General features: G+C 40.3%; 1 protein-coding gene across 6 annotated transcripts in view; it reads left to right on the top strand.

Moving 5' to 3' along the window:
- The window catches only part of GSTCD (glutathione S-transferase C-terminal domain containing), a 51,773-nt gene that overhangs the window by 15,098 nt on the left and 12,410 nt on the right, over positions 1–24,265 (top strand). For all 6 annotated transcript variants that reach the window (XM_033160338.1, XM_033160332.1, XM_033160334.1 and 3 more), the window contains 2 exons: positions 22,196–22,311; positions 22,526–22,570. In XM_033160338.1, coding sequence (XP_033016229.1) covers positions 22,196–22,311; positions 22,526–22,570 — 161 coding nt within the window. The remainder of the gene's footprint in view (positions 1–22,195; positions 22,312–22,525; positions 22,571–24,265) is intronic.

Raw genomic sequence — 24,265 nt, 5'->3', positions numbered from 1 at the left:
TGATACTGGAACAAATGTTAATCATATCAATAGTTGTTAATAATATATCAGTGTATTCATTGTTAGAAGAAAATTCAAATTTTAGAATATTTCTTTAGCAAATAACAAATTTTAGTGTGTGTTTTAAACAAGATTATAACACTTTTAAAAAAGATATTTTATTAGATACAAAAACAATTTGGCTTGTATTCATCTTGGCTGTAAGTATCCACATTGCTATATTAGCTTGGCAATCAGTACAAAGGTTATAGGATGCAGACAGATTATCTGCGTTGTACCTTTTAAAAAATAAATTCCAGGCCGGAAACCTTTGTTTCCCACTAGAGGGCAGCAAAATCTGTTTGTATGACCAGTGGCCTATTTGGTAGAAAATAACACTCAACATTGTCAAAGGATATGCTGCATGCATCTGGCTCGCTGTGATTCTTGGTATTATGTTTAGCAAGGCGTTAGTGACCTTAAAAGGATTGTTTTTTTTTTATAAAAAAAAGTACTCTGACTTTTCATGGGCTGGCAAGGCTTTGGATGTGGTGACTCTGTCACTCCAATCTTCCCTGGCCACAGTTTGATTGCTTTGCTCAGTATGTCTAAAATTGGATCAGTTGGATCAAGAATGGAGGAGCAGATTTGGACAGATGTCATCAAGAAGAAGTGAAAGCAATGTGTTCAACTTAGCTAGCGAGGGTATGAAAAGAAGCAGCTGATTTAAATTAATTAAAGCTAGGATTAGGTTTAATACCTGAAGGAGGAAAAACATCCTAAGCAGTTTAAGCTTTTTTATTTGATGCTGACTTTTTTGGTAACACAAATTGCTACAAAATTCAAAGATAAAGGAAATCTCATCTGTCGAATCTGCTTATTGTTTCCATCTGCCTTTGTAGTAGTTTCAGATATCCAAATTAAGAACTGCAGATGAATTTCATAAACTGGATCCAGTCCTATATTTAGCAGGGTCAGACTTTTATCTTGTTTCTTCCTTCAAGTTTAAAAGTAAAGTTATTCTGTACATATTTACAGATTGTGGGCCAGGAGCATCGTTCTGACAAATGAATCTTAAGTATTTCATTATGCTCAGTTCATCATTGGTTCAGATACATAAAAAGATTTTCATTATCCCAATTAAAGGCCAGACTGCTCTATGTGTATGGGATAGAATCCAACACTGTGCAAGAGGACTTCTGCTTGCAAAATGGGACTTCCTCCAGAATCTCCAGAGCAGAATGGGAAAGCAGAGGGGGGAATCCCATTGCTCAGACAGAAGTCCATTCCTCTCATGCGTGGATAGCATTGAACGCAGCCCAGTGATTTAATATGTATAATTATTTCAGAAGGCAGGCATAGTTTCAGCAAGGTTCAGAGATCAGCTTCCCCTAGAAAGACCTGATGACTTCTAAACCCCTTGGTCCTCAATTGATCATACAGAGCATTTAAAAGGGTGGTACTCTGGCTTGTGCCCAAGGACTGTGGCACCTCTGATTGTGTCTTCTGACTTCTTCAACTGGGAGTCTAGTAGATTCCCATTCTTTACCTCAAATACCATTGATAGGTCTTGAGTCTTCCTCCAAGAGGTCTTCAGGGGTTTCCCCCTCAGACTCTAATCTCAACAAATTCAGGAACCATGAGACCTCCTAGTCAGATAGCGCTTTCTCAAGTTACTCAAGGAAGAGATGCTATGATTAATGTCTGGGACATCAAGCAACAAATGGAAGGTACCATCAAAATGAAGTGTGTTCCGAAGTTCAGAGGTCAAGGACTCAAGAGACAGGTGTCATAAGTGGAATAATGTTTTAGGCAGAATCAAAATAGAACTCAAGGTCAAAGCCAAGAGAGTTATTGATGATTGTTTTGCTAACCTTATAGATGTCAGTATATTTCTCTGTGAAGATAAAAGTATGTAATTGGGTAATTTTAAAAAGAACAAAACAACCATCTATTACCTTTCCTGTTTTGTATTCCCTATCTTTCATTACATTCCTGTTGTTGTTGTTTTGTTATTTTATTATACCTGCAGTAGCAGGAACAATTACAGCCATGACCCTTTACATGAACAAACTTGGACACGCAAGAAACACCTTTTTCTAGATAGCAAATGCCTCTATCCTAAGTCTGCCTAGACCAAAATCTGCCTTGCATTAATTTATAAGCAAGTTAAGTGCTGCATAAAGAGTTAAGGTGAGGCAGAGTTTGTTCTGATGCCAAGTGATTAGTTTCTCAGATATATTTATGACTAAAGTTGTTACTAGAGTATGTGCATATATAGACAAAGACCATCCAGTGCAAGGTTCTTAAAGCCTGTAGCAACAGATGATGACATGACTTTGATATGAGGCAGAGTTTCATGGCTCAATACCTGAGAGATAACTAAAACAAAGAACTTACTGTAAATCTGTCATCTCTCATTGGCAGGAGAAATTTTTAGATAGGAAATGACAGGAAGGGAAAATGAAACCTTTTGGCCTTCTGTCATTAAATGACACCCTATTTATAAAACTGTGCAGACCTAACATAACTTATTTTTTCCGTTGGAAAAAAATCCAGCCTAAATCTAAAAAATGAATAGCCCATCACAGCTACCCTGTGGGTTGTTTTTTTTAAGTGACATATAAATAAATAATCTTAAAGGAGGTTTTTCCTACCTACAGTCATACCTCTGGTTGCGTTCACATGCCGAACCCAGAAGTACTGGAATGGGTTGCTTCCAGGTTTCAGTGCATACACATGTGCAGAAGCACCGAATCGCTCTGCACACGTGCAGATACAGTGCTTCAGGTTGCACCCTTTTCATGTTGCAAACAGGCCTCCGAAATGGATCCCATTCGCAACCAGAGGTACCACTGTATTTGCCTACTAAAATAATCATATTGGTGTGGCAATTCTAGATCAAGATACATTTCAGACTTGCTGAGTTTTATACTCAAAACAATTAAAAATGTACATCACTTGAAAAGAGAGGTTAGAGAGTTCTTCAGTCAAGACTATTGATTGTGACTTTCTCAGACTTCTGACCATGGTTAGGAAACCAAGGCCATGTTCTAGGCCCATTCACTCTCAGGAGTATTATCTATACCTTCAATTTTTGAAGCCAACTGTGTTACCTCTGCATTATTCATGCAATATTCAGAGTGTGCAACCAGAGTTAGAACCTGGCATGGCCCCCAAATCCTGTTGTGTTAGAAAATGCTACATTATTTATTACGGACAGCAAAAAAAGCTAATGCTCTTCTAGGCTGTATCAACAGAAGTGTAGTGTTCCCATCAAGGAAAGTAATAGTACTGCTCTGTTCTGCCTTGGTCAGACCACATCTGGAATACTGCGTCCAATTCTAGGCACCACAATTTAAGAAGCGTATTGACAAGCTGGAACGTGTGCAGGGAAAGGCGACCAAGATGATCAAAGGTCTGGAGACCAACCTTTATGAGGAACTGTTGAGGGAGTTGGGGATGTTTAGCCTGGAAAAGAGGAGACTGAGAGGAGATATGATAGCCATATTCAAATATCTTAAGCACTGTGACATGGAAGAGGAAGCATGCTTGTTTTCTCCTTCTCTGGAGGCTAGAACCCAAACCAGTGGATTCAAGTTACAAGAAAGGAGATGTGACTAAAAATCAGGAGGAACTTTCTGACAAGTAAAAGCTGTTTGATGGTGGAACAGGAGTAGATACCCTGTGTTGATAGCTGCTGCATTCTGCTAACCCTTCCCACAGGGCAGTTGACGGTTTTGGGGGTTGGGTAGGGGGGCAGTCTAGCTGGAACAGGAAGAGACACTTGGTGTTGTCTTTGATTGCCCCCCTCTCAACTGGAATCTTCCGAAGCAGTAAGTGACAGATGCTTCTGAAGGGGTTGAGGAACAACCCAAACACACTTGGTGTTGATGAAATTAATGTCAACCACAAAGCAGGGATTGTAGCACCACTATCAGGCCAGGGGGGGCAGGGCGGGGAGGGAAGAAACTACAGATCGTAAAAAGCAGTGCTCATTTAGAGTCAAACGTGTTTTAAGAAAAAGTCCTTTTTCAAAGGCACATTTTTAGCTATGATTCTGACACAGCATGGATACTGCACTAACTCCTCTTAATGGTTAGCTTGTAGAAGAAAGACGTGGGAAAGTGTGTGAACTTGTGGTACCCTCCTGATCTAACAGTGCTTAAGTGATAGTTTTAGGCTGTCGTGGTATTGTAAGTGGTATTATCTATGCAAAGGAGTTTGGCATTAATGATAAAATGAGATGCTATTTTTACAATATGTTATACCATGCTGTTTTTCAGGGAAGCCTGCACTTAGTTTTCCAGCAGTATCTCATTAATCTGGTTTACAAATCTAGACTTTTTTTTTTTACTTTGGCTCTAGACCAGGGGTCAGCAACCTTCGGCTCTCCAGATGTTTCGGACTACAATTCCCATCATCCCTGACCACTGGTCCTGTTAGCTAGGGATCATGGGAGTTGTAGGCCAAAACATCTGGAGAGCCGAAGGTTGCCTATGCCTGCTCTAGACTATGCTTTTAGACTACAACTGGGCCACTCACATGGTCCCAGGTTGTCACTCTTGAAGAAGAGGCCATCAGACATTCTACTCATTTTCTAGACTCCACTATTTGAATTATCTGCCTTCATTCCACATTACTGTTCCCACAGCAGCCAAAGAGTTTGGCAAACTCCCTGTATTACTATTTTTAAATTTTAATCAGCATTGTGGCCTGAATCCTTTAAAAAGTACATCCAGGGCGGGTTTTCTTCTTGTTCTTGTTGTTTCTTTTGACACCATTTCAACAGGTTTGATTATTTTAAATAGAATGTTGTTGTAGAGGCTGGTTCTTTCTCCTTGTTTTAACTGGAAGGACATCAAACACAAGGTCACATCCAGGTCTATCCAGCAAAAAGCAGGTCTGTTTGTAGCAGCAAACTTTCAATTTATTTCTGCCTAGGAGGTTTAGAAGACAATAACATAGGCTATTTTGCAAATAATCTCTGACCAACAGTGTTCGATTCCACAAACTCTAGATTGTCCTAACTATGCCTTTAGATTTTGAATTTTTGCGATTCCTTCATGGATTTCTTCTTCTTTTTCCTCCTCTCCTTTCATATTTTGACTTCAGGGGTTGCCAATTTTTGGACTGGTATTTTGAGAGAGTACTGGGGATGCCAATCACTAAATGGCTGCCATGGAGGAGACATGGCATAACACAAAATGGCTGACATGGAAACATGGAATAACACAAAATTAGAGAGGCAACCACCTCTAACAACTGTATGAGAAAGTCAATCACGTCTTGCTGGTTCTGTTTAGAGAGAGCATGTGCACACTTGGGACCAGGAAAAATAAACAAGGTAGCCATGCCACTCTGATTTAACAGAACCCCCGAAGAAGGTACCTTCACATTTTGCCCCATAATTTTCTTTCTTGGTAGGTTAGGATTTTAGTTTATTTTTTAAAGTGAAAGCTCAGAGTCTGGGGCAACTGGCCGGGGGCACTGTTTGAAGTCCTTCTGAGTGTCATGGTGCCCATGGAGGCTAAGTTGGTAACCCCTGTTCTAAGTACCAAAACGTAAGCAAAACAACTATTCTCTGCCCTGAAGACCTTACAACCTGGAGTTGTAACAGTGGAGAAGAGACTGGGAGATAGATAAGAGGGCAACAAAGCATGGATATAGGTAAAGTTACTTAAACTTTGGCTTTGTTTCAGTCATTGCTGAGGACTTGGGGATTGTGACAGATGTGATTTGATTATTGTATAATTTAACTTAATACTATTTCATTATTCCTTTTATGTTACTGAGACTAGGGCAACTGTGGCCATTGTACAGTGAAGTGTGCTGTAGTATAAACCTGTGCTTAGTCTATGGGACAGAAAAGCAACACATGTTAACACAGCATCTAGGCTTACTGACACTACACAGCAAGGTGGTGGGATCTCAGCTGAAGATTCCTGGGTGGGTATTACTCCCTTATCTGCTCCCTAGCCTCACACCTTCCTTCTATGAGTGAAATAAGAGTTGGCTGTTTTAACGTTAGGCACAACTAAAATAAAAAGGCCCTATAACAGATTGACGTACCCTCTTTAGAAAGAACCATAAAAATGGAATGGCCCTTGCATCCCTGTTGTGCAGTCTGAAGCACCCCTAGCTTTAAAGTTACAATCCTGCATTGCCAAACCAAATCAAGCAACACTTGATTGACTACAGGTTTCTAAGAAATGGTCTGGTTTTCCCACAAGAAAAAGCAGTAATTTCACTGGTAAAGGGGAATTATACCTTAACACACTAGTATATATGAATGAGTCCTATTGAAAAGTCCTATTGAAAAGCCATGAATTACAGTAGTGTAGGCATAATAGTGATTTTGTGTGACAACAGAGATACACCAGTACCCAAAATATTCATGTTTTGGAACATTGGAAATGATTCATTAGAAATCCTATTTCCTTGATAGAGTTCATCCATTGCATACTTGATTCGACACAGACCAATTTCATGCCATCATTTATGACATCTAATACCATCTGCATTAGAGGTTTTAAGTTACTGGTACATCTTATCTGCTGTACATTTTTACATTGATTTTTTCATGCTTGTTTGGGCTCTGCCTCAGCTGTGATGTGTTTGATACATACAAACATGAGATAAAGATCAAGGAAAAATCTCTATTTAGGGCAATTATGTTGTCTTTGTGAATGTGAAATTGTCAACATGTACTTAGCTGTTCTTACTCCAGTTTGTTATCCTAATTTTAAAGGAGAGATGAGGTGAAATTTCATGTATTAGCTTGATGAAAAGAAATAAAGCCCCAGACCCATCTCTTTAGGACTCATATCAGAAGTGATATATACATTTAAGAAACTTGTACCATCAGGCTGCCATAGTGGAGATAACCATCCAAGTCTTGTGGTAGCAAATTCTGCATATTACAACTGTGTTGTGCAACAGCAATGACATAGTAGGGATAGACAAATCTGTCAGTTTCTATTTCCCTCAGTTCCTCATTTTTCCTATCTTAAATACACTTCCCCACATTTGTGATTTATTTATTTTTTAAAGAAAACCTCTCAGGAATAAGTCTACATTTTAGTGCATATTTCTCCTAATATGTACATTTTTGTTTGCAATTTATCCTAATGTACACATTTTTGCAAGCATTGCATTTTTTTGGTAACTGCAAGTTGGATAGATTTGTATTAAAACAAGAATTTCTTCTCCATCCCTATGTCATAGTGGTAAAGTTCAAGTATGAAATATGGGTCTTATGTGTCATTGAACGACGTTTCTTTCCCCACCATTTATTATTAAAATTTTATTTTGTGTGTGTGTGTGTGTGTGTATCTCAGTTCTGATATCAGTTCTGATGAAATTTACACTCAGAGGTAAAATGCAACAATAAAAATACTGAAGCATGTTAAAGCACAATAATACATTATCAGATCCTGGAAAAAGACTTTGCTTTCACTATTAATGTTTGGATATGTTTAGGGGACTTTTGCGCTTCAAATTTGATACTGCCTTTTGTCATGTGAAATAAACCTAGAGAAGATATGAAGAATGAATACAGATGACCAAACAATGGCTAACCATAATGTGCATGTAACTGTTCAGCAAGCTGGGTGGTCTGTATTTTCCTGCCAAGTGGCAGCTGAAGAAAATCTTACAACACTCAAGCACCTGATTCAAAATCCAGGGAAGCAGGGGATTGATAAGATTTTCTTTGGTAGGGCATTACAGGCCATCTGCTTATCGCATGGTCATAGGTATTTCATTGTAAGCTACCACTTAACAAGCTGGTTCGCACAACATACTAAGTCAAACACAGACTTAGTGAGACTGTGTGAGCTCCCAGAGAGGAGCTCCCAGCTGCTTTGCTCTTTGATCATTTTTTATTGCTGTGCTATGCTTGGGCTTGCTGATCGGAAGTTCGGCGGTTCAAATCCCCATGACATGGTGAGCTCCCGTTGCTTAGTCCCAGCTCCTGCCAACCTAGCAGTTCAAAAGCACATCAAAGTGCAAGTAGATAAATAGGTACCACGCCAGCGGGAAGGTAAACGGCGTTTCCGTGCGCTGCTCTGGTTTCACCAGAAGCGGCTTAGTCATGCTGGCCACATGATCCAGAAAAACTGTCTGTGGACAAACGCCAGCTCCCTCGGCCAGTAAAGTGAGATGAGCACTGCTACCCCAGAGTCGTTTGCAACTGGACTTAACTGTCAGGGGTCCTTTACCTTTACCTTTTTATGCTGACTTAAGCTAAAGTTTGGCTGACTGTGCTGTCCAAACCCTGGCTGTTGGTTAAGCTATTTATTTTGCTAACCTTGGCTGCAGCTTATGGTTAGTAAGGAGAGAGCTTGACTATGAATCCCAGTTTAGAGGATGTGTTAAGCCAAAATTTGGCCTAGCTCAGTAGAAATTTATTTCTGTTTGCATGCTCACCAAAGTCACCCCTTGCCAGAAACCAGCCATTCTGTGACTTGATATAAATAAAAGTATCTCTATGTGTATCATGAACTTAATGTTTGTCCTTTGTAAATGTGTTTTGACAGTGTTTACAAGGATAACATTAACTTTCCTTTAAAGCTGTGGCTTTCTAACACATCCATATATAGACGCTAATAATACAGAAAACCCTACTGAAAAATGGTATTCCCATACTATGTGTTGTTTACTTTTTTGTTTCTCTTAAGCACAATTAAAGTCCCTGCAGAGGGACCAGCGCTCATTTGCAGACACATTAAATTGCAACAGGCAATTGCAGAAACAATATTTTCATTGGAAAAATTATATCGGAGCTTTTATTTTGTTTAAAAACAAAAATGTAAAGTTACATTATACACAATTAGTTTCAAGCCAAATCTTCAAGTTGGCAAATATAGTTATGTATGTGCTTAGATTTATGGATGTGCTCATTCACATTTAATTTGGCAGAAAGCCTGAGAACACCTTACTGATATAGCCCTACTGAAGGTATTGCTTGCGACCAAGTGTTTTCAGATGTGAATCTATTGGTCATTGTCCAGAAAAGCAATTTGTGTAACCGAAATGGATTTAGTGCGTTCTGCAGTGTTTTGTTTTTAGCACAGTAATGTCTCTTTCCTTTCCACATCTTGCAGCAAACCTCGGAGAAGGGTTTAAAAGTGCCATGTAGCTTTATGAGCCAGAGAGAAGAGGGACACTGTTTTCAGATGAACTGGCATGTGTATGAATTGTACATGCCCAAACTTATGGATCACTGGTGTTATAAGTGAAGCACAGCAGCAAGTATTTAAACAACACTGTATTATAATTTGAGGGTCAGCCTGATTGTGTCCTTTGCTTTAGCAGAGGTTTGTGCCATAATGCTTAATGCTCAAACAAGTCTGCCAGCGCTTTTACCTACAAATGCTCGTACATTTCCCTAAAGGGATAAAGTGCTTGGTGGAGGGGATTTTCATTTGGAAAATAGTGTTGAAGGAAAGGATACCGGGAGCCAGTGTGGTGTAGTGGTTAAGAGCGGTAGACTCGTAATCTGGGGAACCGGGTTCGCTTCTCCGCTCCTCCACATGCAGCTGCTGGGTGACCTTGGGCTAGTCACACTTCTCTGAAGTCTCTCAGCCCCACTCACCTCACAGAGTGTTTGTTGTGGGGGAGGAAGGGAAAGGAGAATGTTAGCCGCTTTGAGACTCCTTCGGGTAGTGATAAAGTGGGATATCAAATCCAAACTCTTCTTCTTCTTATACACCCCTTTCCCCCTAGTGCAATGGCCTTGATCTGAATTGAAACACCCCACAGGCTTTTACAGAAAATTAAAAAGACCGGAGATCTACTCAGTGGATCACCAATCTCTCTCTTAGTCTGGCTTTCAGTGCAGCATATAAAAAGGCTGTAGGAATAATAAAAGTCTTGATTTTCTCCTAGTATATTGTGAATACTTAATAAAATAGGCCACATACCAAAAACCTCCAAAAATATTCATTTCCTTCTGTAGTTCATCTTATCCAAGTATCTAAAAGAACAGAATGTACCGTTCATTTTAAATTCTGTTGGTTAAATTTAGCAGTAGTGTTTGTTACTGACTAGGAGATTACAGTGTTTTGAAAATTAACTAGAAACAGATTAAACCTATCTCAAAAGATTTCATGGTCCAGCCATAACGCACAAAGTTGATACTGCATGCATATAATTAAAAGCATATTTCGTGTGTCCCTCCCTCCCCCCACCCCAAAGGCTTTTTGGTTTGGTGCTTACAAGCTAATTGCTGACTTTGATTTTTAGATATCAAGTCAGGAGATACCATTATTAAATAGTTTGCCATTGATATAGCAACTCAGTTTTCCATGTATAGTTAACAAGTAGAGATTAACAAGCAAAATTAAGAGCAGTTATTTAAGTCAGTGTTTTTCAACCACTGTTCCGCGGCACACTAGTGTGCCGCGAGATGTTGCCTGGTGTGCCGTGGGAAAAACGTCCCGGCCGTTGTTGTTGCCTTCCTTCAGCTAATCAGGGTCAGCCCGCGCGTTTGTACACAGAGCCGAAAAGAGACGCCGGCTGCCTCAAAAGTGCCTCCCTCCTTCCTTCGCCCTCCCGCCAGCCAATCGTCTGCGCCCTCCGGCCTGCCGGAGTTCCCCGCCTCCTCGGCCGTCGGCGTGGCCCTGAAGGGGTCCTGCGCTCCGCACGCGCCTTGTCGCGAGTGGGGTTCCGAGGCCAATCGGATTTGGGAACTTGGGCTGCTCCTAAGTGGAGGGAGAAGAAGTCCGGTTGCAGCTTCTTTCCCAATAGGAGTGCGATCCCGTTAAAGTGACTGGGAAATGGGCCAACGCGGGGTGAGGGGCGGGGCCGGCAACGTGCTATAAAGGCGCGAAGGCGTGTGTGGTGATGGCGCTTGGTGGCATGCGCGTGCGTGAGATTTTGGCGGCGCGAGGAGGACGAGTTGGTCTCGCTGCCGCCGCCGCCTCCCCCGCAACCTCCTCGCTCGGCTGCGCTGCTCGGCCGGCGCCCTGAGGGGACGTGGCGGGTAAGTAGCGGGCACGAGGCAGCTCTGGTGGTCAAGCGAGGGAAGAGGTTTGAAGGCGGCAAGAGGGAGGCTGGAGCGGCGGCAGCGGTTTTCTGAAGGGAGCCCTGTCGTCCCCGAGTCTGCAGGAGGAAGGAGCAGGCTCGCTTTCTGAGGCTGCCTTAGCGGAGCTTCCCTTCGGGAAGGGCTTGGCCTGGGGCTTCGCTGGAGGGCGGAATAAGGGGCGCTTCTCGCCGGCTGGTTTGCGTTTCTGACCCGCCCTGAACTAGTGCAACAGGCAAATCAACAACCATTCTCTCACCTTTTGTCCTGGCCAGCAAAAGTATAACTTTGGATGCAGCAATGGATCTGCCCCACTGCTGGAGGTGGGGCTTGGGGCTTTCTGTGTCCATCAGTGCAAACCTTATGCATTGGTCATTCGTTATAGTTTTGGAGCCTTAACAATCTTATAAACAAACATCACTAATTTTCCTAACTGAAAACTGTGGTTCTGAGATGCTTGGACACACCTGCCCAATTTGTTCAATGTTGCATCATACTGTTGTCATTTTAAAGATCATTATTTAAAGGAGACCAGGGGCTGAAGTGGATATTTTTGAAGCACATGCTTTTGTTTTTATAACCAAATAAATTATTGTGAGATGCTCAGACTCTTAAGTTTTACAGACTTCACCAGAAGTGATCCTGCTCTTTATTATGTTCTCCCCCAAAATAAAAGCAGGGAGGGAGGAATAAAAAAAACCCAAGGAAGCCTAATTGCCAGAGGAGGAGCTAGCTGCTCCAGCACCCTAAGCAGCACACATGCTGTGCACCGCTGGGGGGGGGGCAAGTCAAGCGTCCCAGGGCACTGCCCATGGTGAGGGTCCCAGGGGGACAGCACGGTGTGGAAAACCACTGCCGTGCACAGGTATGTGGACAACCACTGCCGTGAATTGTACACAAGATCATCACAAAAAAGGGAAACACCACATTGGCTGGGCTCTGAAGTGTGGCATGGCAGTTAATTATATCATGTCAGGATGTCTCAGGAGCTTCTCCACTCATGTCTTTGTCACAAAAAGTCACTCAGGTACAAGACTAGAGTCCCTCAGACCTTACTTGGGGCTGGACTATATTTTGAAAAAAATATGAACAAATTCCTATGCCCCACAAATAACCCAGAGATGCATTTTAAATAAAAGGACAGGTTCCAATTCTGTAAAAACACGCTGATTCCTGGACCATCCGCGGGCAGCATTTAGAAGGTGATTGGGCCACATCCGGCCCCCGGGTCTTAGTTTGGGGACCCCTGCTCTTAAGTCCAAGAATGATAAAATACTTTCTTTGTGTTTATTTGATTCCTATTCAAGAGAATTACTTTATATATAGTTAATATAGGCACAGAGTTAATTTTTTAAACATTTTCTAATGGTGGTGTGCCTCGTGATTTTTTTCATGAAACAAGTGTGCCTTTGCCCAAAAAAGGTTGAAAAACACTGATTTAAGTAATCCACTGCATCCCAAAGATTTAAGATAGGAAATTTAAAACAAAAAACCCCTAAAACATAATATTCACTTGCAACTAAGGTGAGGAAAAAAACATAGCGAAAACAAATGTGTGGTCCTGTGTATCAGAGCCAATCCAAATATATAGCTCTTTTCCAATGGTTCTAAAAGATATCTGGATTTAATAGGAAGCAGCTCCATTATTACAGTACACATATAGATGAACTTCTTTAAAACTCAAGAGGGTGTCAGGAGCAATGCCATATAGTTTACTGCAAGTTAAGCCCTAACTCTGGAATTACTACTGGGAAATGGAGGTGTTCAGCTGCTAAAAAGGAATTCCAGTGAAACATGCTGCTCAGGTGTTGAAAAAAATGGTCCTAGAGATAAGATAGTCATTCTGATATTATGCCTCAGGCATAACTGACTTCTTTCCAGAACCCTACCCTTGGACACAGTACAGTAGTCAGATTTTCTGGTCAAGGAAAGCTGAAAACTTTGTTCAAGAAGTCAGCACACAGTCTAAACATTAGCCCATAGTACAGAGCACACAATTCATATGTCTGACATAGCTATAAAATACATGGCTAAGAAGTATTGAAGACATTGTCCCAACACCTGGCACACTCCTCCTGCTTCACTTTTAAAGAGCAGGGTAGGACCAGTTATTTCTGTCCCAAGCGAGAAGATTGTGTTTGCACGATCTTGCATTCCTGGGGGATTGAACCTGGGACCTTCTGTGTGCAAGGCAGATGCTTTACCACTGATCTATGGCTCTCCTATGATATTGCATTCCTAAGGAGTGGGGGGTGCTGGATCTGCCCACACCAGTGCTACTGATAGAAACCAAGTCTCCATAGCTACCATGGAAACCTCATTCTCAGGAGATAGAATGGAGACTGACAGGCAGCTTCTCTCTTCCTTCTGCCAACAACATGGGTCTCCCTACATAGCTCATGATAAATTAAATATATATATATATAACTGAATGAGCTTTTCAGAAGACAAGTCAGTCTTCTCAGAAAGTATTAAATAACTTGACAAGAAATCAAGTTAATATTTTGGTTTATGCTAAGCTTTATGCAAGAATCAGCTGTTTATATAAAGAGCAAGATCATCCCGAAGCACAATCATTCCCCATGACAGATGGATTTTGTATGCCTGAACTTGCTGGCCTTATGGGTTCTTTATGAAGTTTATTAGCAGTTACGTTAATGCTATTTTTATTTTGGGGTGTTAGCACTCAAGTAAGAAGTACTCTCATTTTTCAGTGATTAATATGGAACTTCAGAAGTTGTGTGTTCCACAATCTCTTGTTTTGGCTCAAAAGTTTAAGATTGCATTTGCTATGGCTGAAGGAGCTGTGTGTTATGTAAAGCAGAAGTGAGGAACCTCTGGCCTAGGAGCCAGGTTAGGCACATCAGGCCTCCCCATTTAGCCTGCCTGTCTATTTTGATCAAACAGTGCCCACCTGCCCCATATGTGATGTAAGGTGTGGAGCAGATAGGGTCACAACTGAGCTGAAAGATTTTTTGCTCTACTGATATAATTAGAGTTTCATGCATAATAGGGTATCTTACTGGTTTACCATGTGTGGCATCATGGTTATATTGTCAGATATGGGGATGTTTAAATACCGCTTGGCCATGAAGCCTAGGGCTAGTCACTATCTTTTATAGAGGTACCTCATGGTGTTGTTGTTGTGAAAATATGAGGCATGAAGAGAGGGAGAAGGATGATGCCACCTTGACCTTGGAAGATGTAAGGAATTTAAGGTGATGAAGATGTAGACATTGTGTTATAGCAATAAAATATATGGTGGTAAGACAATTTCCTGCAGAGACAATGCCCCAGTGCTCATATAGTGCATTGATCCTTCCTCTCCTATGTGATAATACCCTGCTGTACAGCAGGAGCAAAAATGGACAGATGGACTTCTTGACAGCTAGGGCAGGAGGTACCACTGGTGAAAAATTGCTTTTGCCCAAAGCAGCCCTATATATTAAATGTAATGGAGCATATTTCAAAGATCTCATGCCTCTTTTATTATTTATAGTTATTTATAGTTATTTACCTGATGGGCACCTAATGACATATATTCATTTGTTTATTATTTATAGTTATAGTTATTATTTATAGTTATTTACCTGATGGGCACCTAATGACATATATTCATTTGCAAACTGCCTAGTATTTTAACCAGCAAAACAGATATATAAAAAGACATAAATATATTTAACCATTTAATATTTTAGGGAACACTTACTAATTTCTTTTCATCACAGAGCTTTAAGGCTCAAAGGATTTGGGCTGGTGTCCAATCTCTCAGTAGTGATGAAAAACTTTCCCCCCTTTTAATTTTCCACCCACATCTTGGTCTTTCTTTCAAAAGCCAATAAAGGGATTTAGGGCTGCTTTGGCATTTTATCTTCATAAACAGAATGAGTAGTGCTAAAGCCCACCCTGAAAAGACTGCTGAGTGCAAGAGTGCTAGTTGGTTTTTTGAAGCTGGATTAACAGATAGCTAGGCTGCGAATACCTATAAATCACAATATTCTAAACTTGGAATCTCTAGGACATGTTCTGATTTTTGTCTTTATTTTAACAGGATTAGCTGAGCTTGATATTTGTGTGACAGTGAGTTACCGTCTTTGGGAAATGTTTGGGGTTGGGGGGTACATTTGTTTCAGAAAAGAAGGCTGCTTTTCTTTTATGCCAAGAAATCAGACATTCAGGAACTGAGGAGGCAATTAACTTCTCCAAAAATGTTTTAAAATTCCTATTAATTCCATGTATCAACAATTCAGAAACGTTGCTGATATTTCCCTGCCCTTTTTAGGCAACTGAAGGGCAAATAGCTTTATCCTGAAGCTGAAAATTTAATATGATTTATTATAAAAGCAAACGAGGTAATTATTCCTAATTTACATTTCTTTGCACATTGTACATGACTTCATGTTAGGAGGCAGTATGAGAATTTATGTTGGTAAAGATAACATAAAAATGGTTGTTATTTTAAATTGTAGCTGTAAAGATTTAACCATTTTGGTTGTGAAGAAACTTTATTCTTGTTATTCATGGGCTAGTTTGATAGCTGCTGCAAAGAGCCTAAACTATACAGGCAATGACCAATTTAGACGTGTCCTAATGACATGCAGTTGTACATGCCTGCATACACAGCACTGAACCCAGAAATAGCCCCAAAATGTCATAAAGATGTCACGAATGGGCAGAGTGGATGGGGAAGGGGCAGAGCGGACTTATGTGCAGTCTGCCAACATGTGGGGGTGTCCGGAATGTAACCTCTGCACAAAATGAAGATTGCCTGTAGTTAGTAAAGTACTGAAGGGGAGCACTTTTTAATGGAGCCCCCCCTCCAATTCATTATGAGTTCCACCCAAACTTTACACTGTTTATCACATAATAAGATTGTCATGGTGTCTTCGCTCCAGACCTTTCCCCGAAAATGTATTTGGGGTGGTAGATACTACAAGGAGACCTCTCCAAATTCTTCGTTGCTCCCTTGTGTCTGAAATATCTACAGAATCCTTTGGAAATATAGTTGCCTTGGGTGTCTGAGCACTGCACTTCATATTGCTATTAGGTGGCCTGGAAACCATATGTTCCGAGGCTTCTTAAACCCTGGGGTACTGTCATGAAGCACAAAGGTACAAAGAACATTGGGACTTTCAGATTCCTAGGCAGCTAAAGTCCCTACTAAATATTTAGTCATCCTGGAAAACTGTTTACCAGAGTCCTTGCTGTCTGTAATGCTGCCATTTCAGTATGCCAGATATCTGGGATGAATTGAGAAACCATACAGAGGCCTGTGTGAGATATTCCCAGTTGTTGCCATCACCACCAGCCCCAGTTAAGTACATTTTCAGGGAAGAGACAAAGCAAGAGGGCTCATGGGATCAACAGTGGGACTTTGGATTTATTGCTACCCAGTTGATGCCATTGAGGATGCAGTGAATTTGAAATGTAGAAATTGTCTTTTTGTGTGTGGTGATGGTCAAACAGGTTGTATTCTGACTTTATTTTTTAGTAGGGGAAATAACGCTTATTAGCCGAGCCCTTTCTGAATCAAACCAAAGGGACTTTCCCATCATTCCATCCATAATAGGTGACTTACTTCTTGAATTATTTAAACTAGAGATAAACACTACAACAAGAAATATTTAGTTAATAGGATTTTACTATATTTTAATATTCATATTTTTTTAAAAAAACCAACCCTGTAGTTTAATTCAGATGTGTGTGTGTGCCCCCCAATACAGAAGAAATTAAACATTGCATGTAGTAACCAAACCATTTTTGCATGTTAAATTAAAAACATGTGGTGGATTTCTCAGTGACGCTTTTCTCTTTTTCCTAATCAAAACCAGAAGAAAAGCAGTGGCATTATGGTATGGTGACTAGACTGAGCACACTTTGAATAAATATCCATTTCATGTTGTCAGAATAAATCAGCATACAATTGTAATGATGTGGAACTTCAGAACTACAGTGGTACCTCAGGTTACAGACGCTTCAGGTTACAGACTCCGCTAACCCAGAAATAGTACCTTGGGTTAAGAACTTTGCTTCAGGATGAGAACAGAAATTGTGCGGCGGTGGCAGCGGGAGACGCCATTAGCTAAAGTGGTACCTCAGGTTAAGAACAGTTTCAGGTTAAGAACGGACCTCCGGAACGAATTAAGTTCTTCATCCAAAGTACCAGTGTACTCTTCTGCCAAATTGGGGAATTGAAGTATCTGATCCTGAAGTTGGATCCTGAAGGACAGATCCTGAACTTGAGGCTCCAGTACTTTGGCCACCTCATGAGGAGAGAAGACTCCCTAGAAAAGATCCTGATGTTGGGAAAGATGGAGGGCACAAGGAGAAGGGGACGACAGAGGATGAGATGGTTGGACAGTGTTCTCGAAGCAACTAGCATGAGTTTGGCCAAACTGCGGGAGGCAGTGAAGGATAGGCGTGCCTGGCATGCTCTGGTCCATGGGGTCACGAAGAGTTGGACACGACTGAACAACAACAAAGTATCTGAAGCTCTCCTACCCATTGGTTATACAGGGTGCCTTTGAGTGCTTATAGATGGGTCTTAATATTGCAAATGGGTTTCAGAGATTGCAAACAGCCTCTTGGCAACAGTTGGGGTTTTTTTTAACCATTGGATTTTTCATGGAAAGGGTAAATTAGGATTAAGGGAGTTAAGATCTAGGATTAGATGAAGACAATGTCATGTGGACAGTGTAAGAAACTTGCATGCCTGAGGAGTATCAATCCCACAGTAATCTCACCTGCCTAGAAGCACCCTTTATCTCTGGATCGAAGCATTAGTAGCCTGCTACCTTGCATGGTGGTGGTTGTTTTCATTTTGTACATTGAAAAGCAATAAAATATATTTACAGAGAACAAGCAAGCATGCCAACACTTTGTAAAAGGAAGGAGTTCTGGAGGCTTCAACTAGGGTAGAACACAGTGACTACAGTAGGTTGCCCGTGGAGGCAAACTACTAACAGCCTAGAATACCACGTTTGTGGGATTTGCATTGGCTGCCAATCTGCTCTTGGGCCAAGTTTGGGGATTGGGTACTAAAATATAAGGCTCTATAGAGCTCAGGACTAAGTTGCTTGAGAGACTGCTTTATCCCTTGTAGGTTACTGGATTCCATAGGAGAGTTTCTCCTTGAAGTCCCCAAAATGCAGCAGGGCTTTCAGTGTCGCTGCCCCTGCTCCATGGAATAGTTTTACTGCTGAGATGTCACATGCTGTCTAGCACTATCTGTATTTTCTGCAAACAAAGATTTTTTTTTTTTTGTTTCAACAAGCTTTTCCAGAAAAATGAAAAGGTCCCCACTTACATTTTTAATGTATGGCAATTTGTTTTTGTATTTTTAACCATGATTTTTAGCTGTTTTATGATATGGCTGTAAATCATCTTGAGGTATATGTAAAAGGTGATTTATAAATTTATTATAATAATAGAAGAGAGGGAAATATTAGGAAAGGAGGGCTAAATTATTTCTATCTTCAGAGTTTCGGATACCTGCACATTTTTGCATATGAGAATAACTTTGTTGATCAATCATTTTATTTGTATGTCACCTTTCCAAAGTTAAAACCATGCTCAAGGCAGCTTACAACATATACAAAACTACAAACATAACAAAAGTAGTCATACACATATCTATTGTCCCACACATGTCTTTTCTATTATTTCCTGGAAAGGTCAGATGACTATGAAAACTTCCCTTGATGATTTATACAATGTGAATCAGATTTCTCTTTTTAAGCCCTACTTTGCTTGCAGTTAAGAAGTCTATTTGGACAGCAAAACAAAGCAGGCTATACAAAAATCACAACCAGTGGGGACTGCAATAAAAGGACAGATTAACAAGAGGCTTGGAAATAATTAAAACTAGGTGTGCTTTCCCCTTCAGTACAGAATTTTATTAAACTTTTGTTGACATCTGATAAAATAAATACAAGTAAAGCAAGCTGCTAATGTTAATTTGAAATGCTTAATTTTATCTTAAAAGTCGAAGAAGAAATTGGCTTTATTTTCTGATACCTTATATGATAAAAACTATTTTACAGAGCTTACCTTAATGCAGAACAAATTAGTTAGCTATAATAGGCAGGGAGGGGGGAATTCTATTTAGGTTTTTTTTTTAAAAAAAAAAAACCAACAACAACCATTATTGTGTTGTTCTGTCTTCAACAAACTTTTAAACCAACTTTTCAACTGTAGTGTGTTTCTAGAATCTTGTTGGCTATAATTGAGAGAGATGGAGAACGGCCTTTGTACTTTGTAGAACACAAAAGGGTGAAGTATCTGAAAGCCTTGTATTTTATGCTTGGAGTCTTCCACAAACCCTGTTCAGGCATTCATTCAGTTTGGCTTCACTTGGCCTCATCCTTCTTTTAATTTTGCCTCAGCCACAGCTCATGAAGTGCGCTCAATGAGCTATATCAACTTAGGTCATAGGGTTCCCAAATAAAGTGAATGCAGCAAAGTTCATTAACATTTCTCACTGTGGCTCTCCAAGATTTCAGATAGCCCTACCAAGAGATGTTGGGGGTTGAATCTGAAACCTTTTACCTGCAGAATAGATGCTGTGCCACCGAGCTATGGGAGTGCTAAAGCTTTACTCAGGAGATGACATGACTACGACAATGCAGAGAATTGGTTTCCTGTAACATCTGGCCGACCCCAGCCATACCAAACGATAATAGTAGCACTTGCCATGTTTTGTGACTGAAAACTGCAGGTGTCCATTTCTCTGTGAAGTTGCAGTTCCCTCTGTAGTAAGTTTTTAAGCAGATCCCTCACTGCAATTTATTGTCCAACGTTCTAAAAATGGCAGTGGTATTTACACGGAGGCAATGAGATGTTTCATTTGCTTGGTCGTAATATTTCATTTCTGATCATCCTGTAATAAGGCAATAGAATCACTTCCTGTCTTTTACCTGGATGTGTGCCTAATTTTGAAGAACAAAGCCACCTGGGATATACTTTAAAGCCACAGTGACATTAATAACTCGGAGGCATTTGTTGCTGTTCCTCTACGCCAAGTTAAATGTGTTTGGACCAAAAGTAATTATGGAAGAAGAAATATTTTGATCTTGGTGCATAAATTATTCCTTTAAAATTGCACGGCTGGCTCTAATTCCCATGTTATAAGTTTCAGCTCCTGTTTATGGCTATTGTATAAATTGCTCTGGGACTGTGAAGGAAAATGTGACATTTCAACAAATACTTATACTTTTAATGAGACCTGTGTTTTGCAAGAAATCATAGCCACTTGCTGAACACCACCAAACATGGTATCAATATCAGATTTCCACAAACCTAGTTGTGGAGGGGAGAAAAAAAATCTACTTTCTAGAAGTATTATTGTTTACTACGGGTGCTGCCATTGTTTTTAGCTTGTACCAATCCAATATAGTCCAATTTCAATTTGATAGTTTTAAGATATGTCAGCTCAGCTGCTGCAAGAAAGGGAATGCAATTTAAAAACAAATGCCATTGCCTATGACAAATAAGTAGTATACTTTATTACTAAAATATTGTTTTACTTTATCTTTTTAAAAGCCAAAAGAGATATCCATTCTATATATGCTGGGGAGCTATTACACAAATCATTCCTGTTCAATAGTTCATTTGGGAGATACACCATATGCTTGACAAGTAGAGCACCTCAAGTTGAATTCTTGGCCCTCTAGTTAAAAGGATAAGTAAGAAGACCTCTTTGCCTGAGACCTTGGAGAGCTACTGTTACAAGCAAACCCAGCATGGAAAGAACTTTAAGTGCTCTGCCTTGCTTGCTGGGCTAGGCCTGCTCAGCGTGGCTAGGAATGCTCATGCGAGACCTTTTGGGAACTGGGACAGCCCTGCAAGCTCTCTTGAGTACCCCAAATTCCACATACTGAGTGGGCCTTGCTGCCCAAGCAAGGTGGAGAGCTTTTAAGCTTGCATTTAATAGGTGGTGTCACTGATTTCCAACTATACCTGCTTCCAGAGATCCTTCTAACTCCCTAGAGCAGCTTTTCAAGGAATGCAAAGGGCATTATCAGAAAGGAGCTAGAAAAACTCTTGTATGAGAGGAACTCAGCCCAAGCACCTCTGGATTCAAGCCATCATTTGCTGTTCCAGAGCACATGCAGCAGAGTGCTGTGGAACAGGGACAATTTTTGATGTAAAACTTATTCCCTCATAATCAAGGACATGTGGAAACCCTTTTGACACCATACAATTATCTGGAAAATGAATATTGGATGAGAGCATAGACATATGAAAGATTCCCCCATAGGAGGGGAAGTAACTTCTGTTTCTCTTGTTACCCATGGACACAAATGCATACTTTTCTCTAGATGGCTGCAGTGTCAATTGATGGCTCATATACGTGAAAGACCCCTTATAGATCAAATCCTTCCATATTGTATTGTGTTTTTAATATTCGATTGGGAGCCGCCCAGAGTTGCTGGGGAAACTCAGCCAGATGGGCAGGGTATAAATAATAAATTATTATTATTTTAATATACGAATGCAATTATGTGTTGTAGTATTAAATGTGTTGTAGTTCCTCTGGTTGTCTGCTATACAGTTCTTCTTCTCCTTGTTAGCACTTCATTGCTGGTCTCTAAACCTTCCATATAATAATATTCCTGGGGCTGTTATGGGGGTTGTTTTGTTCTATTGATATGGTATAATCAATGCATTCATATTTATGTTCTTAAATGTCTTGTAAGTCACTTGGAGACCTCAGGGTAGTAACAATTGACTAATAACACAAATAATAATAAATGATAAAAATGTATCACAAGCTCTTTGGGAACAGGCTCCTCCTCCTTTTTCTTGGCACCTACAACATAAAATCCTTGGCATTAGGACAAACTATAAATCGGAAGAATGGAAGATGCCACTTTTTTATTCCACCTTCCTCTTGCAGCCCCCTGTACCCCCTGAAAATCTGCTCAGGAGGGTTTGGGGAACAAGAGAGGTGTTGTAGAAACTGCATGAGAGGTGGTGTAGAAACTGCAGACAGGAGGGAATCAGTGTCAATTGATTCCTGTATCCAGCAACCTCCATTGGATCTTGGCCCTTTCTGTGAATGGAAAAAGCCATTCAATATGTGGAACTGCAAGTCTGTATCTAATCACTTACATTTAAAAGGAAATACTGTAAAAACCACATGCTTGCCATAAGCAATAACAAATGCATATTATTTGTTGTCATCCTTAGGAAAGATGTCCAGTGATCGCGCTTTTAGGAAACAGCAACAGCTCAACAATATGGTGGCCTTAGTGAAAAAGCTGGCTAAACCTGGAGATAAAATTGTGGATTTTTGCAGTGGAGGGGTAATGTATATTTGTTTGTTTGTTTGTTGTAAAGTTCAGCCTCAGTTGTTTATATATCTTTATAAGTGCAACAGCACAAGAGTCCAAAACTCTGGAATTTGATTTGCTTTCAAAGTCTCTTGTCAACATTTTGTTGGAATATTTTGTTGCAAAATGGATCAGCTATTTGGGATTAATTAAGGTTTATTTCTGCACCTTCTTCTGGTTTGAACAGGGCCATGTTGGAATTGTTCTTGCTCACATACTTCCATCATGTCAGGTAAGGTTTCAGTAAAATGTAAATTCAGACTTTAATAACCTGAGATACACAATTAAACACAGGGTGTTTGTAAAATATGTGAAGGTGATAGAATTATCTAAATCAAACACCCACTCACATTTTTTTTTCGTGGTAGAATAAAGTACTTAATTTACCCGTTCTCAAATTCTGAGTAAGATAAAGCACTGTTTCTCACTCCCAGTAAAATTGGTATGACTGAAGGCAACTTGAAAAAAGTAAGACTAAAAGTAGCACAGGTACATCCCCACACCAGCTCTCCAAAATCTCAAATAGACACTCTAAAACCTTTTTGCATGCAAAACATTTATTCTGCAACTAAGCTGAAGCCATTGTTTGAGAACATGAACTTAATTCTTCCATTTCAGTGCAGTGCAAGATCCTACAAGCTGGGGGGGGGGTGTGGCTTATGAGGAGAGGCTCCTGGTGGACAAGCAGGAGGTGGGGTTTGTGGCTTTCATTGTCTGAAAGCCCCTTCCTTATTTTAGGTCCAATACAAAACCTTGCATGTACTAATCTCAAACTGTATCTAATTTGGGGTAGTTTTTCATTTTGGCTAAGTTGCTTTACAGACAACAACATTACTCCTTTCTGGGCTTAGTAACAGAGAAAACCATCAACAACACCCCCCCCCCCAAAAAAAGAGTGAGCAATCCTATCACAGTTTAAACAAAAAAACCCAAAAAACTCAATTGGAAATCACAATCAAAAGCCCAGATTGGCAAACCGTGTTTTCCCCCCATTCTTCTAGAAGGCTTTTATATGAGAAATGCCTGATGCAGTTACTGACTGATAGAGAAATGCCCAGATGCAGTTACTGGCTGATAAACTATAGAAGCGGGATTTGTATGCTTCCCTAAGGAGCAACACATCTCCATATTAAGTCTCAAGGAGATTTTCTCTGGGAAATTTGAGTCTATCATGTTCAGGCCTACAAGTGAACCTGAAAAATTTGGCCCTCTTCCAGATGCTTGAAAAATGAACCAGAGAGGTCTGTTCACAGATACCTTTGGGAACTGCTACTTCCACAGTTCTCCAAAATTGTGTTAACTAGGTCCAATTGCCACAAATGTGTTTGAAGAAACTAGATGTGACAGGCACCATGTGTTTTAATTAGGGGGGGAAATGTGATTTTTGTAATTTTTTTTCCTTTGTAAGAGCAAAGTCTGGCTACGTATAGGATAGTTGCCATATGCAATATAACTAAATGCTCCCAGCCTATGGTTTTCTGCAGAGTAGCAGTTACTCACAAGATGGGATACTAGATTCTGTGCAGTATCAGAAGAAGATACCTTTTCTTTCTGCCTTGATTTATTTAGTTAATTTATTTGTAAAGCTATTTGTATACTACTGTGTCTTTAAAAAACTCCCAAAGGAGTTTACAGCAATAAAACATAAAACCATACATTAAAAACCATAACAGGTTAAAAAACAGACATCAACTAACCATTGTGGAAGGATGTATTCTTAATTGCCTGCATAGTTCTAGCACATGGGTAGGCAAACTAGGGCCCAGGCGCCGGATCCGGCCCAATTGCCTTCTAAATCCGGCCCACAGACAGTCCGAGAATCAGCGTGTTTTTAACATGAGTAGAATGTGTCCTTTTATTTAAAAATGCATCTCTGGGTTATTTATGAGGCATAGAAATTCGTTCATTCCCCCCCCCCCCAAAAAAA

This window comes from Lacerta agilis, chromosome 9, assembly GCF_009819535.1.
Source record: "Lacerta agilis isolate rLacAgi1 chromosome 9, rLacAgi1.pri, whole genome shotgun sequence".
In the NCBI taxonomy this organism is placed as follows: domain Eukaryota; kingdom Metazoa; phylum Chordata; class Lepidosauria; order Squamata; family Lacertidae; genus Lacerta; species Lacerta agilis.
Note: the sequence above shows the minus strand (reverse complement) of the source record. Positions and strands in the feature narration are given on the sequence as shown.